The sequence below is a fragment of the Rhamphochromis longiceps genome, linkage group LG15 (genome assembly GCF_057381845.1).
Source record: "Rhamphochromis longiceps isolate RC_006_pf linkage group LG15, R_longiceps_female_GT1.1, whole genome shotgun sequence".
Taxonomy (NCBI): Eukaryota; Metazoa; Chordata; class Actinopteri; order Cichliformes; family Cichlidae; genus Rhamphochromis; species Rhamphochromis longiceps.
The window spans coordinates 10196880-10223590 of record NC_140571.1 but is presented as its reverse complement, the minus strand read 5'-3'; the positions used below and the strand labels follow the sequence as shown (position 1 = coordinate 10223590).

General features: G+C 39.3%; 1 protein-coding gene across 1 annotated transcript in view; it reads left to right on the top strand.

The window, feature by feature from the left end:
- The window catches only part of LOC146652130 (potassium channel subfamily K member 2-like), a 40853-nt gene extending 23551 nt beyond the window's left edge, over nt 1–17302 (top strand). Inside the window, exons 4-7 of the mRNA XM_085382309.1 lie at nt 5325–5485; nt 7169–7364; nt 9451–9593; nt 13119–17302. Coding sequence (XP_085238435.1) covers nt 5325–5485; nt 7169–7364; nt 9451–9593; nt 13119–13475 — 857 coding nt within the window. The 3' untranslated portion in view covers nt 13476–17302. The remainder of the gene's footprint in view (nt 1–5324; nt 5486–7168; nt 7365–9450; nt 9594–13118) is intronic.
- The last annotated feature ends 9409 nt before the right edge of the window (nt 17303–26711 follow it).

Here is a 26711-nt window from a genome sequence, read left to right as displayed (position 1 = left end):
ATTAAACTATATAATACATATTATGCATTTCAACTTGCTCAAATTAAATCTTATACATTACAAACCTTGTTCCCCTGTCGACTGTAGCTAGAACCATTCGTTTTCGTACAATTTAACTATATCCCTCTCTCCCTTTTCTCCGTTAGCATTAATTTTTCACCTTCTTCCGTCTTTCTGCACATCAAGCCGTTTACCGTTAAAACATTCACTTCCGGTCCCACAGGAAGTTACCAAAACAAAAGCACAAACGTTACATTACGTGAATGTGGGCCAGCTTTACACATCCGCCGCTACAGAATCTATTAAGAGTCCAGACAGGAAAACATTTCTGAAGCCATATCAAACATTACATTTCATACACACATACTCCTTTGTTTATGTGATCTTTAATTGGATGCCCATTATTGAAACATAGCATACCCCCCTTCATCGTTGCCCTTTATCGAGGTAATGAACTGGAATAACTTTGTGGGTTCGGTTGCCTCTCCTGGCTCCTTCCTACCCTCTCCTGGGAGCAAAAGAATAGTAATCATTGATCTCACAGCATTTCTCCCCCATGGGATTTCTTTGTTAAGACTGGTATACTTGGAAATTCACATTTCTACTGTATTTACACCAACAGATCTCAAATGATTCATTATTTATAGACTGTAGAAAATTTTTTATTATTCTCTCATACAACTTTGCTCCTTTTGGACTCTGTTGGAAGTTTGTGTTTACAAGAACATGTTGCGACACGTTGTGCAATGGTTTTCCATAAAAAGGTATATTTTTTATATATTTTTGATACCACCTCAAACCCACTGTACCAACATCTGATTCAAGGAAAGAGAAAGAGCAACCAAACCCGGAGCCTGTGTCTTTTTGAAGTCACTCTGTTAAATGTTGTGCAGCTGGTTTTCTCTCCCGGTGTCACTTAATGAGTTTAGAAGGAAGTCATTAAGCTTTTACTGTCCACTGCAATTGTCATCGCTCCTACGAGAGATTGAACAAGACCTGACGTGTTACTATATGCAATCATCACATAATCCACTCAACTGTGTCGGGAAAGAGGTGATCCAGGGCTCCTCCTTCTAAAATCTTAAGGTTAATGTACTGTTCATGAGGCAATGCTCTGAAACTAATTCAAGAATACCTTTCATGGTTTTTGAAGTCTGATATATTGCAAGTCCTGTAGGACAACAGCATCTCGGTAGAGCAGAAGGCAGATAATGTATTTTAAATGCATGACTTCTTATGTTTTTAGATATTTTTAAGAAAATATGTGATGGTTTAAAATTGGCTGTGTTTGCCCAGGGCTGTCACACTATCAGACTACCACATCACAGTTACAGTCACACAGTAAATCAGTATATTAACAATGCTGATATCTGCATAAAAGTGTGAAGCCAGTCATTATTTCATTATATTTTGCTTCCAAGGACCCAGACTTAAAAAAACATTTCAAAGTGGTCTTGAGTGGTCAATTTCAATCCAGTACTTGTATGCGACAACCACAGAATAGTGATTAGCAAAAAGCAATGAGCTGAACACTTGGTATGTCTCAGCATGGTGTAGCCTTAAATTTTTGAGGTAACCGGATAAGTGGAGGACAGAAGAAGAAGTGCTAGGACTAAAAAAATATCTACAGATGGACAGTATCTGAAAATCATGTCCTTTAAAAATCAGGAAAAATAAAAATCCAACAAGGACCTAGCATAGGACCTGTTCGGGGAAACCTCGTGAGAAATGGTCTCAGTGGAAACAGGTTTGCCAAATTACTAGAGCTAGATTGAAAATAAGTGGCAACGAGTAAAACTTTTGTTTCAAATCATTGTCACTATCCACAGAGGTGGTCAGGAGAGAGGCACACCAATGAGTGTGTGTACAGCCATCTTAAACACATGGTGGAGGTGCTGTCATGGTTTGGAGCTCAGTCAGTGGTTTTGGAGCTCTTGGAGATCAAAACTGATGGAATTAAAAACACTGTCAGATTTTGATCCATATGGAAGTCGCCTGATTAGATTCATCTGAGTTTTTCAGCTTTCCTGCCAGTGCAGTAAAAGCATATCTGGTTAGAAAAACATACAATGGACATGATCAGTCATGGATTGGCCTCCCCAAAGCCCCAAACTCAGCATTACTGAAGTAGTGTGGGATCATCTTGCTAGAGAATGAATCAAAAGGCATCCAAAACTAGCTTTGAATGCTTTTTTTTTTTTAATAAGAACTATTCCTGAAGATTACTTAAAGAAAAAATGCAAAAGCTTACCTGAGAGAGTTCTAGTTGTGTTGAAGGATAAAGGTGGTCATACCAAATATTGACTCTTAAGGTGTTAGAATTGTATAAGCTCTGTTTTTGCCTCATACTCTATACTTATACTGTGTTTCCATGTATGTTTGCACGTTTCAATGACAAAACTAAAAAGAAACATTTTTTATTTATATCTGTCATGATTTTAATCAATATGTAGTCATCATGACACTCCTATTAACTATTTATTATTTGATTATTTATGCATAACGAGGTAACAACATCGCTTAATGAATAGACAGATGAATGAATACCACAGATGTCTTCTGCCACATGTGACTAATACCCTTACCGTACTAAGCTTTTATGTCTGCTATTGAAATAAAACAAAAGATGAGCTTAGAATATAAACTAGAATTAATTCAGGAAGAAATGAATTAAGTACAGGTTCAAATTAGAGCGCTCCTGCTTCTCATTTGTTTTGCAATGTCACCCGCAGGTTAAAAAACCTAATCCGACATCCTGTCTCCCATTGTACTGATCTTAAAATTACTGAGCCATGATTGACAATTGTTCTCACATTAGGTGTCACCCTGCTCCAATGTGATCATGGAAAGTTGTTAGAAGACACCCTGCAGCTCATTTCCTGAGACAGATGACTACATTAATTAAGAAAAGTGGATGTAGTTCATTATGCAGATGCCTTATTAAACGTTAAATAATGAAATTGATATTGCATTTTGATGGGTGTGTGGGGTCAGGAGTACGAGAGGCGCAGATTTTGTTTTTAAACACGATCTTGACTGATTTTCTAGCTGCAGCTAAATATGGGTTTGGGGATTAAAACAAAGGCGTTAAACCTGTAATAGACTCATATTTTTGTTTCTCAGGTTTCAGAGGTACAGCTCAATGTTCATCGCTTCATTTTCCCCCCATTTTTCATTCATGTTAGAGTTGGCTGAGAATAGAGGGTGAGAATAATAAGCTTTTTTCCGAGTCAGAGACGTTACGCAGCTTCTACTGAAATTTCTCACAGCTATTCTTTTGTGCCTCTCAGCAATCATATCATAGCACAGTCAGACTTCGTGAAAATTTTCTTGTCTGGCAGGTTTTGTTTTGTTGCAGCCTGTAATGAATGAAGTTCTGAAATTCTGTTTTTTTTTCACGTGAATATTTTTCTCTGCTTATTTATCCATTTCTATTTGTGTTATTTCAGTAATTGCAATATATGTGGTACAGTATAACAATGTCTAAGGCAGGACAGACAGGAAAAAAAGCACAATGTATCGCCAACTACAGCTCTTGTATAAAAAAAGAACAGACATACAGCACGTGCAACACAACAATTATAAAATACACAGATACATAAATCAGCAATCTTCTTGTAGTATGAGTGTGAGACAGAGAGAGCATGCCCAAAGGCAGGCAGAGATGGAACCAGAGTCCCAGAGGACCAAAGACAAAAGGGAATCAACCCTGATAGAGGCCTGTCACTCTGGTACAATTCAAGAATAGGGTCCCAGGTTTCCAGGCACTCAAGAACCTGGTGAGCAAATGCTGCCCCGAACCAGTGGCAAACTGGTACTGCAAAGACCCTCAATGTCTAACTTACAGATAAAATGAGGGTCAGTGAAGGGGTGAATAGGGCCACTGCAGCAGCCCCACGAAACAGCCTCCTGGGTACTGCACTGCCCCCCATGGCCTATGTGTGTGGTTATATGTCGTGAACCATAATTATTAGAGTTACTACTCAAAAGGGGGGTTGGGGTGAACTACATCAGCCATCCGCAACCCCCGGGCCACGGACTGGTACGTCGTTTGGTACCAGGCCGCGAGAGTTGAGGCTTGGGTGTGACATTTATGGTTTTCAGGGTTTTATCGGTTTTTATTGTTATTTTTTTTGATCGTTTTATTGTTAACTAGGTTTCCATGGGTCTTTTCCCGTTTGTTCTGAATAAATCTTCTTTTTGTGGTACCGTTACTGGTTTTATTTTGTTGTAATTATCAGCGACACCTTAAAGGTCAGTCCGTGGCGCAAAAAGGGTTGGGGACCACTGAACTATATGATTCACCCCTCTCCCCAAGACCCTAAGGGAATGAGTGATGTGATGTATGGAGCTGGGACATGGAAGACCAAGTAAGAAAAGAGAGAACCAGCAAAGACTGGTTCAGTAGGCAGCCCCATTCCCAACACCCTGCCAGAGGGCGGTAAGAAGTCAGACGTCAGGCACACAATGACAATGACAACGGTCCTGAACACCGCCATGTCTAGGGCAGCACCCAGCACCACCACCACAAAGAGTAGACTGGAGTGTGCAGATGAGTCCTGAGGCTTGGAGCTCATCTGCACATTGCGTCACAATAGGGATGAGACAAAATGGTCTGGACAAGCTCCCTGAGACAAGATGCCCTAACCCACCCAATTGGCCTACAGGCACCCACGAGCCCTGGAGGCACAGACCGGACATTCTAACATGGGTCAGCCCACCTTACACATCAAGGTGGCCGGTGGGGGGGGGAGACCATCCCCACATAAGGAGGGATCCAGCCAGTGACCAGGCAACGATTTGGTTGCGTTGCTTGTCGTGTAGTACTGCTTCTCTGCTCATTTGCTTGCATATTTCTCTGACCCTCAGGGTTTTGGGTTTGGATTTTGGACTTTGCTCATCTTCTGTTTAGGACTTAAATCTGAGTTTTTAATCTAAATAAACAGTGCCTTCTGTTTAATCTAACCAATGTCTGTTTTCTGCATTTGGATCCTTCACTCTTCATGTTCCTTTTCATTACAGAAGAAAAACCAAACACTCGTTCACACGATTTTTCATGATTTAAACTGACAAGCGTGATATAGCAAAAGTAGAGAGCAATACGATTTTTAAAAATGTGCAATTTCATGAATGAAAGCTCAGAGAAAAATAAAACAGATTCAACTATGAATCAACAATCGCCTTTAATTTTTATGTTAGAAAGTATGCAAATTGTACATTAAAACTATGTTCTGCTCCAGAGGATAGAATAATTTGGAAACATAACATCACTGAAACTGTCAAGATCCACTCAACATTCACTGTGTGTGTGTCATTTCTCTCAGGATTTGGGAATATCTCTCCTCACACAGAAGGTGGGCGGATCTTCTGTATAATCTATGCCCTGCTGGGGATTCCCCTATTTGGATTCTTACTGGCTGGTGTCGGGGACCAGTTGGGAACTATTTTTGGGAAGGGCATTGCCAAAGTAGAGAAGATGATCGTGGTAAGATATGTTCTCTATCCATCAGTGACATTATACATGAATAAAGTTGTAAAAAGTGAAATTTATTGCGAATTTAGATTAAAAATGAATACAAATCTGTTGATAAGGTAGATAGGCACTGACTTTTATTACCTTGAAGAGTGTAGCATCTGGTAGATTCCTAGAAGAAAGACAAAAAAAGATGAGGGCCTAATTATCAGATGTTTTTCATTTCCTGATGTACTTTGTTTATCTGTAAAAGTCAGCTGAACTCATACGTCCCCTCAAAAAGTAGTTTAAGAGTCTCCTGTTTCAGTATAAAAGCACTGACAAAAGCATTTTGTCAGGGTACTGATTTTGATGTATAGCTGGCTCTGTCCCTCCCCGGGGAGGAAAAGACAGGTTGGAAGGTCATGGAGACAATGGAAAAAGATGGACTGCCACCTGCTGAACTCACTGCCGTGCAGTGAAGGTGCTGAAAACCATCAGCTTCACTGGTCCCCATGGAAATACAGTGATGCAGTTTTAATTTGTTTCTATAACATTCACTGTAGATTACCTTTCAACTGTGCATTGTTGTACTATGCTTTTTTGAGAGCGATGCGGACATAAGACATCACAGACAGAGTGATCTGAGGGCTGTCTGCTCTTTATACTTTACCTCTGAGGTGCTGTGCTTTGGTCTTACATAACTGCAGAGGAAAAGGGCATGATACCAAGAGACCCAGCTGAAAGCAGTCACCATGAGTGCAAGGGCAGCACAAAAAAGGACAGCGTGCAGAATATAATGCACAGTAACTCAAGCAAAAGACGAACTCTGGGGATAATGAAGAAATGAAATGTGCATGCTGTTGTTGAAGCAGTGCAAGTGCTGACTCTAATGTATCAATTAGCATACAGTAGCTGCTACTAAAAATGTAGTAAATCTGTTATTAGAGCATTTCCAAGGGATGTCAAGTCATGGGTGAGCGTTCCATCTGAGAGTGGAAATGATGTCGCATGAACTTCACAGCTTGAGATGTTAGAAAACATACAATTTATTCCTAGGAAGAGGTCAAAGAAAGTGACTCATTACAATATTCAGATCCATCCATCCATCCATCCATTCGCTTCCGCTTATCCTTTTCAGGGTCGCGGGGGGCGCTGGAGCCTATCCCAGCTGTCATAGGGCGAGAGGCGGGGTACACCCTGGACAGGTCGCCAGTCTGTCGCAGGGCCAACACACAGGGACAGACAACCATTCGCACTCACATTCACACCTAATGGCAATTTGGATTTTCCAATTAACCTATCCCCACAGATCCAAATAAATAAATAAATAAAAGCATGGGTTGTTGTTGTTGGTGTTTTTTTCAGTTATTACATTATATGTAGTATACATATTGACAATATCTAACGCAGGACAGGCAGGAAAGAAATTGGATCGGAATCGGAATAAAAGGATGGCATACAAATAAAAATTCACGATGTATCGCCAGCGGCCGCACCTGTAAGGAAAAGCAAACATCTTGTTTTATTAGCACATCAGAAACCAAAGCACATGGTAACTATTCATAAAATTCAGCCGCAGTGTTTCCATGTAAAGCTTCTGCGCTGTTTGAATTCTTTCAAGCACTTCCCTTTCGCTCCCACAGATTGAATTTAAAGTTTTAGTCTCCGAAAGTGCACATCATGTATTCTTCATGTGAGCTAATCTCCCTACAGAAGTGGAAAGTCAGCCAGACAAAGATTCGCGTCATCTCCACGCTACTCTTTATCCTGTTCGGGTGCCTCATCTTCGTGGCCCTGCCAGCCGTCATCTTCAAGCACATCGAAGATTGGAGCACTCTCGAGTCCATCTACTTTGTCGTCATCACGCTCACCACCATCGGCTTTGGAGACTTTGTCGCTGGAGAAAAAGGTCACTTGAATTTTTCTTTTGTCTTTCATTTTTATGTAGAATCAGTGTATTTATAGTTGAATGATTTATCGGCCAGCCTGACTCAAAGGATCTGCGCAGCAGTGATAAGCCTCCCAGTGCACTACAATTATATTCTGTGCCTCACTTTAATTTACAAGCACCTTAACAGTAGTTCTTATGAGCACCGATAACATATTTAACTGTAAAGACCACCAAGCTCATAGCCACTGATTGTGTGAGTCTCTGGAGCTCTACCAGAACATCACATTAGTCTCCCAAATGTTGTCTTCATTTGGTGCTTTGAAGATGTTGATGGGAATTACTTTATATCCAAGCAAGCATAACAGAGCCACTGGTCAGATTATGTTTCTAAGGAGCCAGACCTTCTAGTAATTTTTTACATTAGTTTTGGACAATAGTTTTCCTTCGGACATTGGCTCATTTCACAATAATTATTCCCATTTTGTTCTACCATATTGTTTCATCTTTGTGAAACAGCAAGCTTGTTTTACAGTTGTTGGGGGTTTTTTTGTGCAGAATAAACAATGTGTCACACTGTGTCTGATGGACCAGTTGGCATTTTGTTATCTTCAGATATACCCTGCTTCCTGCTTATTTTCAAATTTTATACAGCTGCTGGAAGTAGATTCATTCTCCTTCCATAAATAAACCCGAGAAGAGCACTGATCATGACTCACCACAAGAAATGTAATAAGCGTACCGCATTTCTTGAAATGTCACACTATTTCATGACGCAAGTCTGTAAACACCCTAAAAGAATAATTATAAACAATTAACTAAACACACTGTACATAATACAGTATGTCTGTGATAGAAAAAGTAAGAGGGTGTACTGTGCATTTTTCGTAGCTTGTGTGTATTTGTGTAGCAGCTGGTATTAGCTTGATTTGACCTTCTTGGCAGATAACAAGAGAGAGGCAGATGGGACAAATCACAAACACTTAGACTGCTGGATTAAACTTCCCTGAACAGGCCTAATGATTATAGATTAGATTGTGGCACCTGTGCCAACCCCCAGTAGCTACACTAAGCTAATCAATGTGGACTCCCGTTAGTTAAAATGTTGTTGTAATGGGAGATTATCTAACTGCACACTGAGCTGGCTGGCTCTGACTCTTCATCCCTGCTGATATTTTACGGAGTCATTGAAAGGTAAGGACCATAATGGGGGCTGAGGCGGCATTTAAATGGGCTTAAGGTAATATGTTCACAATGACAGAAAACCAGAACCAGCCCATGAACTGATGCAACATGGATCTATTATAGAAAAATCATTATATAAAAGCCCCTATTCCTGAGTCATTCATAGAAATAGATTTGGGTGAAGTCAAGCAGAGCGTTGTGCAAAAGTCTTTAGCTACCACTCATTTCTTCCAAGGAGCCAGACACCTTTTTTTGAAAGTGTTCAAGAGACTTTCTTAAAAGTTTTTCTTTGGTTTTTCACTCATTTTCTGTCCATTCCCTGTACCTGACTGTTTTCAAGGCTGACCTACAAATCATTCAATCGTTCAAAAAAAAGGCCCCTAACTCAAGGGAACAACCAGTTTGGGAAAGAACCTATTTTAAATTTTATCTTTAGGCATTTTGTTATTAGCAGTCTGCTGCAAAAACAGATGTCAAATCTAACACTTTTAAATGCATAAAATAGCATATTTGCACCAACAAGATGATTCCCAAGAATCTATGAGCTAAAAAAAAAAAAAAGCTTTAAAAGGTTGGGGACCAAAGAAATGTCAGGCCTTAAAAAAATATCTACAGCAGATGAAAAGTATCTAAAAGTCATGTACTTAAGAAATTGAATTCAGGTTTAAAGCTTTTTTCTACCGCCAGCTGTGAAACATGGTGGCAACTCTGATTTGGGGCTGATTTCAGCCAGTGCTGTTGGGGATCTTGTAGTAAATATTGGCACACATATATTTAAATTAATATTTGCAGCTATTTCTCATTTTCCAAGCAAAATGTAAATGAGAAATGACAGGCGGCTCGAGACTTTTGCACAGCACTGTAAGTATCCCAGAACGATGTGACCGACTTTTATAACACAGTTTTGTTTGTTGTTCTTCAGGTGGGTTCGAGAAACCAGAATACCTTGATTACTATAAACCCGTGGTGCTCTTCTGGATTTTGGTGGGCTTGGCATACTTTGCTGCAGTGCTAAGTATGATCGGAGACTGGTTTCGGGTTATCTCCAAGAAAACTAAAGAAGAGGCAAGTAGTGCTGTTAAGTTGGCTCTTTTGTTGGTTTTACTGACAACATAAAGCATGCAGATATGCAGAATCTGAACTGAAGTTGAAGAAAGAACTCTGTCAGCCCCTCGAATCCCAAAATTTATCTTAGAGTCTTATGCTAATAGCATCCCATGCTTGAGGAACCAAGCTCGTGGTTGGCACTTACTGAGAGGTCTATTAGCATTTTTCATTTTCACGTTTTTTTTTTTGTTTTTTTTTTATTGCTGTTTGGCCTTTATTTCACACAAAGTATCCAACAAGTTTGGAACATTTTCCAAAGCCATCCAGCAGGCTGGATTAGAGTCTTTGCTGGGTAAATTCTGGCCCCCAGGCCTTATGTTTGACACCCCTGCTCTACAAAGTATATTGAGAAGTTAGTATTCAGTGAATTTTCACTCTTTAAGTAGCAAAGCCAACAAATTTGTAGTTAATGCATTTTTTTTCCAATGACAGAAAGGTTCAGGTTACTTTTTTTGTACCTGTGAGTACAAACATTTGGTCTGCAGTAAGTTAATAGTCCTGCACACTTTTAAAACAAACACAAGCCTAATCCAACCTAATGAATTGAATAAATAATCATAAAAGAATTTCCACATCATGAAGCATAAATAATCAATATAAGCAAAACTATGATCTGTTCATCTGAAAGATGGCAGCTGGAAAAAAAGCTGTTTTTAAGCCTTGTTGTTTTACACTTCACCCAGACGGAAGAAACTAAAAATCGCTGTGCAAAGGGTGGAAGGCGTCAAGTAAAACTGAAGCAATGAGTTGTTGTAACTGTCTAATATAGAAGGACACTGAGTTCAGCTGTGGCTCACCAATCAGCCTTTTAGATCAAGCGCTTTGTCTCAGAAAATTCTCAATCATTTCTTTCAAATTACAACCAAACAACTGTACATGTGTTAAAGTGTTTCACAATGATGCTACAGATTAACTATCCACAAATATAACTTTGTCAATGGAGGGGTTTCTTTACAGTTACTGAATATGATCCTATTTGTCTCGACTTTTTTAGTTTTTTCCTCACACACAGTTGAAAGTGAAATGCTCAATCTCCATCCTGGCCCCACCCTGTTATGTAAAAATGCCATTTTGTGCAGGACTTGGTCAAAATCTTTGGTGTGTTTGCAGTGGCTGGTGCTGATAAATATGATACTGTGCTGCTGTGGCAGGTTCATTATTTATATGTAGAAAGAATGGGAAAAGCCACACATTCATGCACACATTGAAGGGCATATAGCACTCTATAGTGGGAAATCCTTTCACAGCCATAATTAGGAGTACAGCTGTGTAGGCTGTGAGCTCCGCAGGGAATTGCATTACTGACAGACAAAGTGGGAGACTGAGGGAATGGATTAGGGGAAGGGAAGAGAAAGTGAAAAGACAGCAGGGAAAGCGTGCAGTGTTTGTGCTCCAATGTGCACCATCATTTTCAATTCAAGTGTACCTTAGAGCCTAATAAATAAACAAAACAGCCGGGAGAAACGGGTCTAATTCATAATGAAGGTGGGATCAATGATGTGTTGGCCTAACTCCCTCTTCCCTGTCACTATTCAGGAACCATAAATAAGCATACTGTGCAAAGCACATACAGTATATATCCGCCAGAGGCCTGTTCAGTAGGTCACACACAGCTCAATGACAAAAACTCATTTTTAATTCATTGCTTTAGGCTCCTGCATTAATATTCTTTTATTGCAAATAATGAATGAATGTTAAAAAGGTCTGTCGTGCTCATTTGTTAATTGGAGTGCTGGTATATTTTGTGGAAGAATGCTCTGGATAAGAGCTATTAAACAGGGGTTTGCACTGATTAACAGAAATGACATTTTATAAACCATGTTCATGTAACACATCCAAGTTTTTTTGTTTTTCCTGGATTTAGTGCTTCAACTCCATGTTCTACATTAGAGTTATAAAAAATTACTTTGTCTCTTCACATGAATTAAATTTTAATCTGACTGTGTGACAGAGGATGGCAGTAAAAGTGTCTCTAGTGTAGATGCTTAGAACTGTGCCAGAAATAGAGAAGCCTTGGGGTTGCCATGTCGGTGTCTCAAAACCACCCTTACAACCAGCAATAAGAAGACCAAAACCAGCCTAATATGCTGCAATGGGATCCCCATATTAGTACGGCAGTGTATGTACATGATGAGTAATGTTGGTAGGTTACTGAAGTTAACAAATTTAATATGAATTTTTATTTGTAGATATTTGATTTATTTATTTATGACCAAATTTGGCACATGGGCACATTTGGGACCCTAAAAAGTCTTATCCATATCGGATATTATGATCTCATCCGGTTGTCTAGCAACCTCCTGTCAGTTAAATTTACACATTTTAGCTTTTATGAATCTTTAACAGCCATTTTAACTTCAAGACAACAATAAATTTATGTCAACAGAATTTGAATACTTGGATATTGAACAATATGCTATTCTCATGGTCCTGTGTTTTGGAACCCTAAGTTTTGGAAAGTTTTTGTATTTTGGAACTTTGTATTCTTGGTTATTAAGTGTCCTATTTCAGTTGTGACTGGTTGTTTAGGGTTCTTAGTTTTTTATTGTTTTATTATACTGCTGCTGTGTTTGGTCTTGACAACCTTGGTAGTCTGTTTTTTTTAGTGTTTAGAGAATATTTTTGAATGCTTTACATAGTCTAGCCTCCCAAGTGTCCTTAACTACTTGTTTCTGCTCCCCTTTAGTTATTTTCTGTTTTATTTTGGTAGCTGATTGTTTCTTGTTTTTAGTTTTTCTTCCTTGCCCTGTTTTTAAATTAGGTTCAGCTGTGTCTCGTCACCCTCCTGTATCCACTTCCCTTGATAAACTCAGTGTACATATTTAAGCCCAGTCTTTCCCTTCAGTTGTTGGCAGAGCATCTTATGCCATTCCTGTGTTTGCTGCCTGTTTCTGAGTTGAGCGGATTTAACCTTCTTTCACCCCAACCAGTCGTGGCACATGGCCACCCTTCCCTGAGCCTGGTTCTGTCGGAGGTTTCTTCCTGTTAAAAGGGACTTTTTCCTTCCCCATGTTGCCAAAGTGCTTGCTCGTGGGGGTAACTGTTGCTGGGATTTGGCGCTTTATAAATAAAATTGAATTGAACTAAACTACCTTTCATTTTTTCATTGGCATTCAGATTCTGGATTCTACAATCACCCCGAATAAACGTTCACCTTGTGTTTAATTTTGTCAACTTTTAATGCTATGTTAAAAGTAGCCCAAATCTGTGGGAAACCCACAAATCTGGCAACCCTGAAGACAGCTTCAGCTCTTTGTCCAAAACGTGCACACAAATTACCAACAAGTGCAACTGCACAATCTATCATAATAATTTTATCACTGTAAAATACCAGCAATGATATAATTCACACATGTTACCCAAACACAAGTAAACAGAGACATTTAGTGCAACTAGACTTTTCTAACACCAGGTGTAGATAGAGAAACTTAGAATCACGTGTTTGATCGCCTTCAAACATCAATCTTCATTCTTTTTCTGCAGGTTGGGGAGTTTCGTGCACATGCAGCAGAATGGACTGCAAATGTGTCAGCAGAGTTCAAAGAGACCCGCAGGCGACTCAGTGTTGACATTTATGACAAGTTTCAGCGTGCTGCATCCATCAAGCGCAAGCTGTCATCTGAGCTGGGTATTAATGCGTCCATCAACCAGGAAATGACCCCTGGCAAGAGGACGCTGTCAGCTAACTTTTGTGAGGACAGAGAGGGTTATCCCACAGTGAATCTTTCCCTCAGTCCTGTCCCGGGGGCCCTGGCGAGGAACGGCAGCCTTTATCTAAACGGCCTCAGTCCAGAATACGCCGACCGACAGGAGATCGCCATCATCGAAAACCTCAAATGAGGAGCAGCGTGAATAATAAGATTTGGGGAGCTGTGTAAAATACATCTAGCCACTGACAGAGATTACAGATACAAACATGCTTTTGTGTTCATTCACAGAGCATCGCTGATGACATACCCAAACACATTTGTTAAGTAGACTGTGTTCCAACCATCGCATAAATCAGTCATGAAGCCATGTACCTTCATGTGTGTGAGCCTCACACATAAAAACACACAGTTTGGATTTAGTCTGTGAAAGAAGTCTGAAGTCTTTATGTCATCAACGTGACTGACTGACTGCTGTGCTAGTGACTGAGCCAAATAAAAATAAAAAATAAAAAAAATTGTTCCAGACTGGAGCAAATGATTGTATTGGAGGCATGAGCTTGAAGAAAAAAAGAAAACTCCTCCTGAGCAGAGGAAGGAAATGAAAACCCTGTACCGAGGTAGCAACACACTGGGCATCCTGTCCTCCTACCCCCTGCAAACAAAGACCAATAAATTCATCAAACTTCGGAAGCAATAGACGTGTCTGTGCAAAGCTCCTGCTGAATTTTTCAGAGGCCCTGAAATCTGCATCAGATCGAGAGGATCCTCACTGATAAAAACACTGCATCATCAACAATGAACACGTTCTCTACAAGGCAGCAGCTCTGTGCTAACACAAAGGAATGTCCCTCTTTCTTTTGCATTACGCTTGTTACAGCATGAATTTATATGCCTTGCATCTGCCGGTCAGTCTGCCCTCGCTATAGAGATGAATGTTGACATATTAGTTCCTTTGTGACTGACATTCAGTTTCTCATTATGAGGAATATTCCACTTGTGCCTTACTAAAAAGTATACTGAACCTTTGAGGATGACGGTGTGTGAGAGACTGAGCAGCGCTGGTGCGAGCTCTCATACTACTTATTTTTGAGAACAGCAGTGATAATCATGTGTTTGGGATGTGTCTTGGAAAATAAGTGGACTTTTTTTTTCTTTGACTTGAGGGAGTTTGCATGACAAGGGAGGAGAAAGCATTTTGAGATATATTTGATTACTTGAGGTAACATTTGAGAAAAGGTCACCGCTTTATCAACTGTCTTAGTTTTTTTTTCTTTAACCATCTTAATGTGCCGACAGTTACATTAACCACAGTGCCAGGCTTTCTGATCAAACCCTCTAACTCGAGTATACCAAAGCTATGATCCTGCTTTCCTGACAGAAGAATAAGATATTTCTAAAATCTAGCATTTCAGGGTTTTGAAAACTGAATTTAAATGAACTTCTGGCATTTGAGGTACTGTAGTAGTAAAATATCCGAAGCTGTGAGGCACATCTCCACCTTACCGCTCTCTGTGATTGAGCTGGTTGGGGAATAGTTCCTCTATTCGTAACGATAAGGTCTGTTATGTATTGTTGTTAGTGAATGTATACAATCAGAAATCCTTATTTACTGTGTGTCACATTAGTGACCCGATTAAGGCTTTACAGATATACTAGGGGCATCATATAGAAGAAGAAATTATTTAAATAAATGCTGCTCACTTACAGGTTTGGGGATGATGAAAATTTATACTAATGGCAGGAATGTTATTCAGGCACTGCCTATATCTCACTTCCACTTATAATTACTCTATGAATCTATGAATATGAATCTACTTCTTCTTTTAAATTATTAAAATATAAAAGTTAATCAATTTTTAAGGGATATTTTCCATTTTTGTCTCTCCTAGTGTATAGTGCATCTTGCTTGTCTGATTTTGTTCAGTGCATTTAAACAGCAACAGCTGGCACTGTCCCATTCATTTAATAGTGCCATTTACAGTTTTGCAGTTTGTCTTATAAGATGATTTGTTATGCCATATCAACCTTCCTCCATTCTGCTGCCATTAAATACTGCTAATTTGTCAAAGCTGTTGGCATCTTAGAGGTACCCAAAGTGTCCTTTGTCTTGACACTCCAGTTGTGGCAGTAGTGAGGCCAGTCAACCCTTTAGTTCAAGCACACCAGTTACCCTTGAATGCCATTTAACATGCAGGGGTAATGTAAATGAGGATGTTTTAGCAAAAACCACAATCTGGAAATTGAATGCTAAGCTAAACTGAGAGCACAAAGGCCCCAAATGGGACACAAATGAAGTTTCATGGTTGATAGGTTTGTGATTTATAGCACCTCCCCCTGCATCCTTATATGGTCTTTGTTGTTCTTTCACACTTTACAGTTTGGCTTCATCTAATATTCCCATAGCTGCTTTGCCAAGACACAGACAGTGATGAAATTCAGGGAAAAGTAAATTAAAACAGCTTGAACCAACCAAACAAGGTCTTATATAAGGATTAGTTGTCAAATATGTATGTCCATGAACTACCAATTGTAACGTTTAACTAACTTAACTCCAGCTTATATTAGCTTGATATTTCATTACTCATTTAGACGACTTTGGGGGAAAAAAGTAGTTTGTGATATGGTCAGCAAAAGTGACCTTTTAATCTGACCTCAGGATTATGCCAGTACAGTTTTTCCTATGTATCTAATATGTTCCAGTTCATTTAAATAAATAAAAATGCAGACATATGTTTCATTTTTGTATGTATAGAAATCAAATCTGAAGTAATTCTGCTCTTACAAAAAGAAATCATAACTATTGCTGCATATCATCCCATCTCCTAAAGGTATAAGAAATAGTTTTAATATGTTTTTATTTTTGTTTGTTTGATTTTTGCCTTTCTAAGATCTTTACAGGCTAAGACATTACTTCAATTTTACTTCCCAAGTGACATTAATCCCCAAGTGTGACTCAGTTTAGCGGGCACAACATAATCCCTGACATGTTTTCTTGGTTTGAGCAGAGTCTGGTCGTGTGTGTTCGTGTATAAAAGCCATTCGCTATTATGTGTAATAAAATCAAAGGGGCATCACTGAGGAAAATAGAAAGGAACTTTAACAAATAATACTGTTACTTCTCTTTATGTTTCTAAAAAGCAATCAATATCATGTAAACACTTACCTGTACCATGTGCTGAACTGCAATACACTGGGAGAAAGACTATTAGTACATAATTGCTGAGTAGTCTGAGGAAAGCCATCCCAGCTTTAGTGTAGCTTCTCAAAGCAAAGACTGTGCTGCTGCTTCCCTTGTCAGATACGTGATTAACAGCCTGTGAGTGCTGCAGAAAGTCAAGGAGGACCGTCAATGAAGTATTATATAACATGTCAGGACACGTAAGGCCACATGCACATGGTGGTTTGTATGACCATTAACGACTGCACGACTGAGCGTGTGCGTTCGGGTTTGAAGAAGCTCATTAAGTTTCCGCCCACACACATTACGTTTCCTTCTCTTTTCCCGAGGTGACAGTTTTTAATTAGGTCTGTAGCTCACATCAGAATCCTGATTCGAGCATGGTGAATGTATCCACCCATCGTTGACAGCTGAGAGGAGCCTCATTATAGACGTTAGCACATGCATCATTTAACGCAGCGATAAATGCTTGCAAAGGTGTTCCAATAGCTCATGTGGGTATGCTGTGAAAGGCCTTTTAAAGCTCCAGCCCTCATTAATTCAGAATCAGAATGTTGTAAACAAGAATCATGTATCAATCATAGTCATAATAACAACTTGGGTTTGGAAGATGCATGAGAATTTTACAATTTGTGATGGAAGGACAACAGAAATAATTTTCACTGTATTTTTTTTATATATTTCTATTTGTTGAATATATGTGAAGGCTTCATGGACACGTGATCTTTTTTTTTTTTTTTTGAAACATGACATCATCAAGTGTTGCATGCTATTTTAAATGTTGTTTATTGATCATGAATTTCCTATCCGGGGCTTTGTTTGGTTTTTAAAAACAATATAGCATTGTATGTTTCCAGTGTGTTAATGTATGGTATGTCACATTAAACCATGACCACTTTTTTGAATATTTAGAATAAAAGGTTTTATATGAAAAAGGTCATTTTGTTTTTGTTCTAAAACATGATTTTTTTTAAAGCACAATTTTTTTTATTGTAACATTTTACAAATCCAATGATAAGACAAAAAAAGACTGTCTCACTGTATATCAGCGATTTCTACTAAAGATGTAGAACTTTTTAAAAAATGAATTATATGGTTTTAGCTTAATATGATTAACCAAATAGCTGAGCACTGTAAATTTCACCAGATTAACACGGTAACAGTAAATATTGTATTTGTTAGTGATGCATGGGGCACATTTAGTGTCATTATTCCATTATTCCTGCAGCAAAACAAATATTGCTGTTAAATTACAGTAAAGTGCCTGAAGCTAGATTTCTTTCTGGTAACAGTATTTTAAATAAATCCTGCAGCAGACTGATAAAACGGGACTAATGAGCTCTGAACTTTGCTGAAACCTTCTGTTAATGTTTTTGGGAAGTCCAGCAAAAAGAGCACTGCAGTAATCCAGTCTACTGAAAATGAATACATGAGTGATGGAGGCTCATGTCTTGGTTATATTCCTAAAATGGAAGAAGGCTGTCTTTATGATAAAAATCAATGTGAAGTTTAAGCTCAAATCAGAATCTAAAATAAGACTTTTACTGTGAGCTAATGTAACTAACGTATTAATTAACATATCATGTCTGATTTTAGGCCCAATTAAAAGAACTCACATTTTGTCTTTTGTCCTTGTTAAGTTTTAAGAGGTTTGTGGTGATCTATTTGTTGCTGTCAGTCAAATACAGTGTTAGAGAGTTCGTCATCTATCTCAGATAGGTATAGCTATGTATCATCTGCACAACTATGGTAACACATTATGCTGTGTGAACAGGTTGCCAAGTTGTAGCCCATATAAGGGCAAAAGTAATAAACCAATACAACTGCCATGTGGAACACCACAGGAAAAGTCATGAGTGGCTGATACCCAATCTTTCCTGTCAGTGATATATGATCTAAACCAGGGATGTCAAACTCATTTTACATGGTGGACCACATACAGCCCGCTATGATCTTAAGCGGGCCAGAAGAGTGAAGAAAGTCCCTTTCTCTAAGTGTAAAGAAGTTTAACTACACATTTACTTCCTGAGATATTGGGCAATTTCAACAGTAGGTTTCAGTTTTTCTACATGATAAAGAAATTTAAGAAATTTAAGAAATTTAAGAATTTAAGAAATTTAAGAAATGCTGCTGTGGTACAGCAGCATTTCTTAAATTGGGCTTAAATTGTAAGAGGCAAATGTGTAGACTTATAAAAGAGGTTCTAGCAGCTCATTGCCCAGACTCTCCTGTAAGTATAAAGCAGGAGGTTTCTCTTAATTTACAGGAAATGCCCCTTTTTTTCTTAGAATGGTAATTCTATAGTAGATTATCTAATTGGCTATTCAATTATCTATTGCTTAGCTATTTTGGTGTAGTATGAATGGCAGTGAGGGAGGTCTTAATTCGTAAGATGAGCTCTAAAATAAAAAATACAGTTAAAAGACCAACATTTACGGCCTCATTCACATTTTCTGAAGATGTCCAGTAGTACATCTTTAGCACGAAAAGGGAAGGTTTAATCTGTAATGAGTTTGAAGGTTTTGGTCTGTAATTAGTTAGTATACTAGTATCAAAGTTTGATTGCTTTAGTGGTTTAACTGTGGTTGTTTTAAAAGTGGAAGTAAAAACTCCAACCTCAAGTGATGTGTTAAGATCATTGCAACAGACTCAGAGATTCAGCAAAAAATGTGTTCCAGAGAAGGAGTGAGGACTGGATCTAGTTGTGAGGTGGAGGACTTGCAAGGCCATACAAAAGGTATATTGCTTTACATCAGCAGAAACACCATCTTGAATAACTGCCAACTTGTCCAGAATGAACTCTGCTGCATTTCTTCTTGATAAACAACGTGTGTTTTCTGTGCACCTCAACAATAAAGGACACAGTAGTGCGATAATCACGTAAGTAATGACGCACACCGTCTGATAATGGACAAGTGCTGACAAACTGATCTGAGTCACAAGCTGCAAAATGCTCGTCATGGTTCACAAGCACAGCATGGACCGAGAAGCCTACTCATGAGTGACTGCACTGACACCTTCACTTACCTCGAACGTTTTGTATTGAGAACTGTTTGTGCAATAATGTACAATTCTTCTCTAGGTCGTCCTCGACTTTCTTCTGTGCTAAATACAGAAATACATAAAGCAATTTGCAACAAAAGCACTGACGCCTCTCCGTAGCCTACTACAGTTTCCCTTAATGAAAACTGACAGGTTACTTAATGACTTTCAAGATGGAGAGTGACATTGCACATCACCTTCCAGCCTCTGAGCTGTCAACAGACAGACAGGACTATAAGCACATTCTCGAATGCTGCATTTCACCAAGAGGACACAGCTTCTGACTCTGCTCTTTTAAGAAAGGCTATGATTCACTGCTCCTTGCCTTGCTTTTTATTTTGTAGACTGATAACAAAGTAAGTATTTAAACAATCATAATCCACAGGTTTTATAACTTATTTAACAAACAGGTTGTGTATACAGGAAAACTGCTTTAGCTAGAATTCTGTGAAACCCTTTTTTCAAAGCCCTCTGATCTTGCAGCTGGCGGAAGACTTTAACTGTATATAGCTGTTGTGGACCTTTGTAGTCACTCCACTCTGAAAAGGCTGCTTGTGATGTACTTAATAGCAAAGAGGTAGACTACGGCATCCTGAAAAATGCAGCCACAGAGCCAACTTGGTTGGAAATTCGTTCATTAGTGATTCTGTCTGCAGTGACATCAGAGACAAGCTGTGACTCAGCCACCAACCACAATCGTCTGTAGTTGAAGAGGTACATGTTGAGGTTACCTCACACACTGAAAGCGAGCTGGAACTGTGTGTGGGTGCGTGGGTTGTGTGTGGAAAGACTTTGACAGGTCCTTTGTAGACTTTCAGTTCTACAGTTTTTTAGATTATAATTGGCCTCATGATGACTTTTTCTTAGATATTTCTGTTTCTTCGCACTCATTAAGCGCCGCTGAGTTGTGCAGCTGTGACAGCAAAATAAAATAGAAGGTGGAAAATTGTTTTTAAGATACACAATGTAACACACATTTACTTTTGTTGTTCCACTGTTGCGTTGAACACTGGAATACTCACCTTTTCATTTGGCCTTTAGTCTGTCAATGCTCAATATTCCCAATGCACAATATCTGTAATAGCAACGCTGTAAAGCCTTTTAAGAGCATGCAACATGTTGCATTCAAGACTTTGTTTTTTCCTCCTTTGTCATTCTTTCCATTGTGCATTACACATTGTGAAATGATCAGGACCCACACAGTGTTCAATTGTCACACTGAGCGCCTTTATTTTTTAAATACAGCGTTCCCACTGCTTCAGCGCTCGGAAGCCAGCTTTTCAGCTCCTTCCCACACCCCACGCCACTCCTTCCTGAGTCCAGGCACTAAAAAGGGGCAGATTTCATTAGTTCTAATTCCTCTCACCTGTCACCTTGGTCCTCCCGGCACAGCCCCGTGAGCTTACTGTACCACCCCTCCATTGCAGCAGAGCCAGAGACCACACCCCTGCCACAGACATCCTTTCCCCACTAAATTAAAATGCACTTTGCAGCTTTAAGAAGCTAAAGTGCAGACAACAGTAGTATTCTACTAGTAAAAGTAAAGTTTGTGAACTGTATGCAGTGTGATTCCTGTGGAAATTTAGCCCAGAATTGAGAGACAATTTTCAGAAATATTTTCAAAATTAATTCTCAAAAATACTTTAATGGGTGAGCAACAATGCAGTACTCTGATATTGAATCAGTTTGAATGTTTGTTTGTATTTTATCATATTAATGTATTGCTGCTACTTAACACAACAAATGTAGCACGGTTGTATTGTACTAGCTGACTTTTCAAAAGAGTGACCTAACAAGCAGTTAACTAGTTAGCAGTAGGTGCTGCTAGCATCTGACAGAGCCATGCTAGCTATTTCCTCATCCACCTTCTCAATACACTATTGCAAGCAGCAGGAGGAAGACGGCACCCCCGTGCATTTTTCAACAGGTTGCTCTGTGCTGATTATGAAATGTAATTACATTTTACCAGATACTGGGGAAACTGACAAGGTGAGCTATTAAAAAACAAACAAAAATGTCCAGTCATAAGGTATTTAAATGAGATTACGAAGCCAATTATAAAAGTCAAGCAGGAAACAAAGAGCAGCACTTTAAAGCCAGATTAACAATATTTAAACTCTGACCTTTCTATTTGAATCTCATTTTCCTATCATGTGCTGGCTGTTGCAGAAAGGATATCCTCCCATGCTGGGAAGATGAATAACATCCTGACCTTTACTTCAATACTTGCTGAAGAACACAAATAGATATCATTTAAAGAAGGTGTCCCTGATAAATAGAAATGACAATTATAAAGCTTTTAAAATATCTTTAAAAATTATTCTACAGTGAGCTGATACATTCTAGGATACGACAATTATTCAGTCCAAAAATAGTAAACTTCACAATTTGGATCATGAATAGCCATCAACCCACATAGCAAAATTGGTATGGCCCCGATCTGGCCCACACAATGTGCTTACACGTAGCCCACATACCGCAAAGAATGACGGCCCTTTGGTGGCCCAGATCTGGTTTGCCAGAGGTGGCCCACACATGGGCCAGCACAAGGCCAGTTGCAGACATACTGGTGGTCCTGTGCTGGCCCATGTGTGGATTACCTCTGGCAAACCTTATCTGAGCCACCAAACGGCCATCATTCTTTGCGGTATGTGGGCCATGTGTAAATTGTGTGCAGCCACGGGCCATTTGCAGACACACTGCTGGCCCTGTGCTGGCCCAGAACAGTTTCAGCTCTGGCCCCAGATGTCAGCCTAATGTGTACCTTAATTAATCCATGTAATAACAACGTGCCGGAACATAATAGTGCAAAAGCAACATGACGGAACTCTGTTCAGACATTGAATGGACTGAGTGCTCTACAGCACTTTTCTACTGTCTCAGATTGCTCAAAGTGCTCTATACAACATGCCATAATTACCCAATCACACACACTTTCGTTAAACTGAGTGCTTCCTAACGACATTTATACACATTCAAGCTCTTGAGATGCAAACTGGAGGAGCCAGGGATCGAACCAATCACCTTGCAATCAGTAGGTGACCTGCTCTACCTCCTGAGCTACAGCCACCTGCTGGCACAGATGAGTAAACCGTCACTAGGTTTTGGATAAAGTGTACACTCACAAACCTGTCAAATCTGCATTTGAAACGTTGGCTACTATAGCAGTATAGTATTGCAACGTGGCATTTGGATCTTCTAACTAAAATAGGAAAATAGGAACATAAATAGTGCCATCATTGCCAGACCTGGCCCACATCTGGTTGACATACACCCTGCCATGACACCGGTCAGTCAGAAGTGCCAGCTTGATGCCAGATCCGGGCCAGACCTGTTTGTTATGGGCCTGGGCCACATAAACCAAACCACAATCGAGCCAGATATGGCATGTCATCACATAGACAGTACCATCTATGCCAGGCCTGGCCCATATCTGGATGACATACGTCTTATCATGCCAGAAGTCAACCAGCAGAGCCGGCTTGATACCAGATCTGGGCCAGATCTGCTTGCTATGTGGGAAGGAAGCCAGGGCTTACTTTGCATTCTGTTGCAGCCTTAAAGTTACGCCTGTTTATGAGAATTTCATCATTTCTCTTCAAACTCCTACAGATGTTACTGAGAGGTTAACATACTTCTGAAAGCTCTGCAGCAGGAAGTCTTTGCCCTAGGCATTAAAACAAGATTTCACAAGGTCTGCAAAGATTTTCACTCCATTAGACAGGTTTATGATTTGATACCACAGCATAGATGTCAAGGAGCCTCAGTGACCTTGAAGGTTTTTGTAAACCTGTGTGAAAAAGGCTGAAATGATAGACACTGACAGAATGTCCAATCCCAATTTATAAAAGTGCTTTGGAAACTTTGGAGTTCATCCACCCAGTGCACATAAATACACTGATTATGCTACCAGCCAAAAAAAAGAGGAAACATTGTAGCAAACATTGTTGAACACAGAAAATGTTCTTGCACAAAACATCTGAACTATTGAATGGATAAAAAAAAGTAATTATTCTGTACCATATTTTTATGATGAGGTGTGTGTGTGTGTGTGTGTGTGTGTGTGTGTGTGTGTGTGTGTGTGTGTGTGTGTCAGAGAGCTGTCAAGGCTGATGTGGAAGTCAGGTGTGGAGTCATAACAGTTGTCACGGTTCATATTTTTCAATGCTTTGTACCACCTTCCACGCCAGCTAAGCTCTGCACGTTGAATGGATGGCCTTCAAAAGGTGAAAAGTGCAGTATCAATGGCTGCCTCCATCTGAGCTCCAACAGCTCTTCATGTCTATTTCTGCTCAGCAGAAAATTTCCAGCTAATGAGAAATGTATTCAATTTACATGGAAATGTCACATGATAGTTCATATTATTATTCACAGTTCCAGCTATCTTTCAGAAAAAGAAAAAGAAACTACTCAAAAGAGAGCAAAAGACTGATAATATTCTCATTATATTCTATACATTGTTATAGCAACTGTTATAGTATAAGAATGAATTTCCTCTGAAATGAACCTATTTCTCTACACATAGAGCAGTCCAGTTTCAGTTCTCTGTTAAAGCCAAAAATATGGATACTAAAAATTCTCCACAGGTGTATGTTGGCTACAGTAGGCTCCAGCTCCCATTAACGTTTCTTAATTCCAAACTGGACAACCAAAGAAAGAGTAAACTGAAGCGGATTTTTGAATTTGTGCCATGATGAGTTCTTAACAACCTCACAACAATGACAAATCTAGAGATCACTGTTCCTATCTGTTTGCCAACAAATTGTTACAATATGTAATTAAACAAATGGGATTCAACTTGTTAATTATACTGTATCTGTGGAGATAATTACAGATGTAACTGTGGGTATATGTTTCAAAAATTATCACAGTCAGGTTAAAAGACTTTCCTGGGTTTCCATTGGCTATATTCAGCAAACCTAAGCACTCCATGCACACACACATTCTTATATTTGCTGAACAGTGAGGACTTGGTAAAAATACCTACAAAGTGGGGTCACATTTAGGGTATAAGACATTCCTGCTCTTATACCCAAGTTTTTCTAGGATTGTGGGAGTGGCATGTACAAGATCATTCGTTTCTGTAATGCTGGAAGTGAGGATGATGAGTAGAGTAGGATCCCTTCTGATAAAACTCTTTTAGCCACAGTTTTCATCCTTAGCTCAGTAGATGCACGTGTCATAGCAAGTGGCTGGGCATCATCTAGTTCCTAAGGCCATTCTCTTCTACCAAGGTCAGCTCATTATGTCCATAATCTTCTCATAAGATTGTCACCTTTTTGAAATACATTAGGGCTTTTCACAGAAGATGTCTTTCCTTGCCAGAGCAGGTTACCTGTTTTTAATAATGTCCAGTACCATGTGATGACTAAAAAAAGTCCTTTATATTCTGCTTTTTGAACCGCTCTCTATCCCACCAAACACTTATGCACATACGCATGTACCACATTTACACCTACTCAGCTCCTGTATTTATAACTATAATTGGAGTGTGCTGAAGAACTGAAATGAGACATTGTAGGTACCTATAAGTGCAGCTGTTTCCAAGGGCCTGAAGGGCATTCATGCATAAGAGCAACTCATCGCTGAGGCCAAATTAGGAAGGAGCGTTAAATCCATCTGCATACAGAATTCATGCACGACCACACTCAAACTGTAACTTTGATTGCTGTTTTAAAGCACTTGTCACCTGGGAAATTTAAAATAGCTCTTAAGGACAGGAACACATGAAATGTTGGCTTTACTCTGTACATATACAATAAAAAAGGCAACGCTGAAGTTTTAAATGTGCAGATACTGAGTCAGTGCACACTGTTTAGCTACTGGCAGTATACTGTATTTTCAGGTAAATTTCCCAGTCATTTAGAAAACAGGAGATAAGGGGTAAACGGATATGAAGAAAGTTGTGATATAACCTATTACACAAATTATGGTCATTACTACTCTCATTGTGAATAATCAGCATTTTCATCAGAGATAAGGACCTACCTCATAATAGCAGAGCAGGTCAAGAAATACTCAAAGAAAGGTGACTCAGTTATCGTGCTCAGTGTCTGAGGAGCAATAATTTCTTCAAAAGTCAAATAAAATCATGGACAAGACAATAACTCATACATTGACTTCCTCAATTTAAATGTTATATAACTACAGTTATATAATGGTTGCTGGCAGGAAATAAGTGCATGCTGTGGGTTTAAAATACACACAGTATGCTTCTGCATATACCATTATTTTCTGCATACACAAGCAGCTACATTTGGTAAATTAGAGCCAGTCATCACAGACAGACATTATCAGGATATAATTAAAACCATATACTCAGTCAGGAAGCAGCTGAACTATTAAAGGTGAATAACAGCAGTTAATTTAGCAGGATTTTAAAAGTTATACAACAGCAGAGCTTCGCTATTTCTGGCCTGCTGCAACAGGTGTGGAAGAGTCTGATAAACAATAGTTTTTAGCACATGTCATGTAAAAATAAAAAAGAAGGGGGCAAAAGGGAAATCTCAAAGGTAATCTCACACATGAGTTAACATGAGATGAGTCCTGCCTCTAAACAGGAAACACAGGAGAGAGGTGGACACTGAGGAAGAGCTTTCATAGTCCATCACATCAAATGTTAGCTTTCAAGTTCTATTTTTGTTTGATTTTTTTTCCTGCACACACCTACTGGCTGTACCCAGACACATGCAATCTTGTCAGAGAAGTGGAATTTCTGAGTTATTTTTTCTCTGCTTAGTGCAGCTGTACATTTATTTTTATACTGGCAGCAGATCAAGAGTAGTTGTAAACTAGAGTTACAATAGGGAAAATGAAAGAATAACCAACGGACTTAAGTTCCTAATTTTAATTTTAGCTAACTATTTAAAGGTCGTGTTTACGGTTGGTGTTTGTCCCAGCTGTCACAGGGTACATCCTGAACATGTCACCTATCTGTCACAGGGCTAACAATGAGACAGACAACCATTCATCCATCCATCCGTTTTCCTCCCTTTATTCCATTCAGGTTTGGGGGGGGAGGCTATCCCAATTGTCATAGAGCGAGAGGCAAGATTCACCCTGGTCACGTCGCCAGTTTATCACAGAGAGACAACCCTTCGCATTCCCAAGTTCACCAATTAGCCAAAAATGTGTGTGTTTTGGACTGTGAGAGGGAGCCAGATTATCCAGAACTCTGTACAGAAATATCCCAAGCTGGCAGGTGAA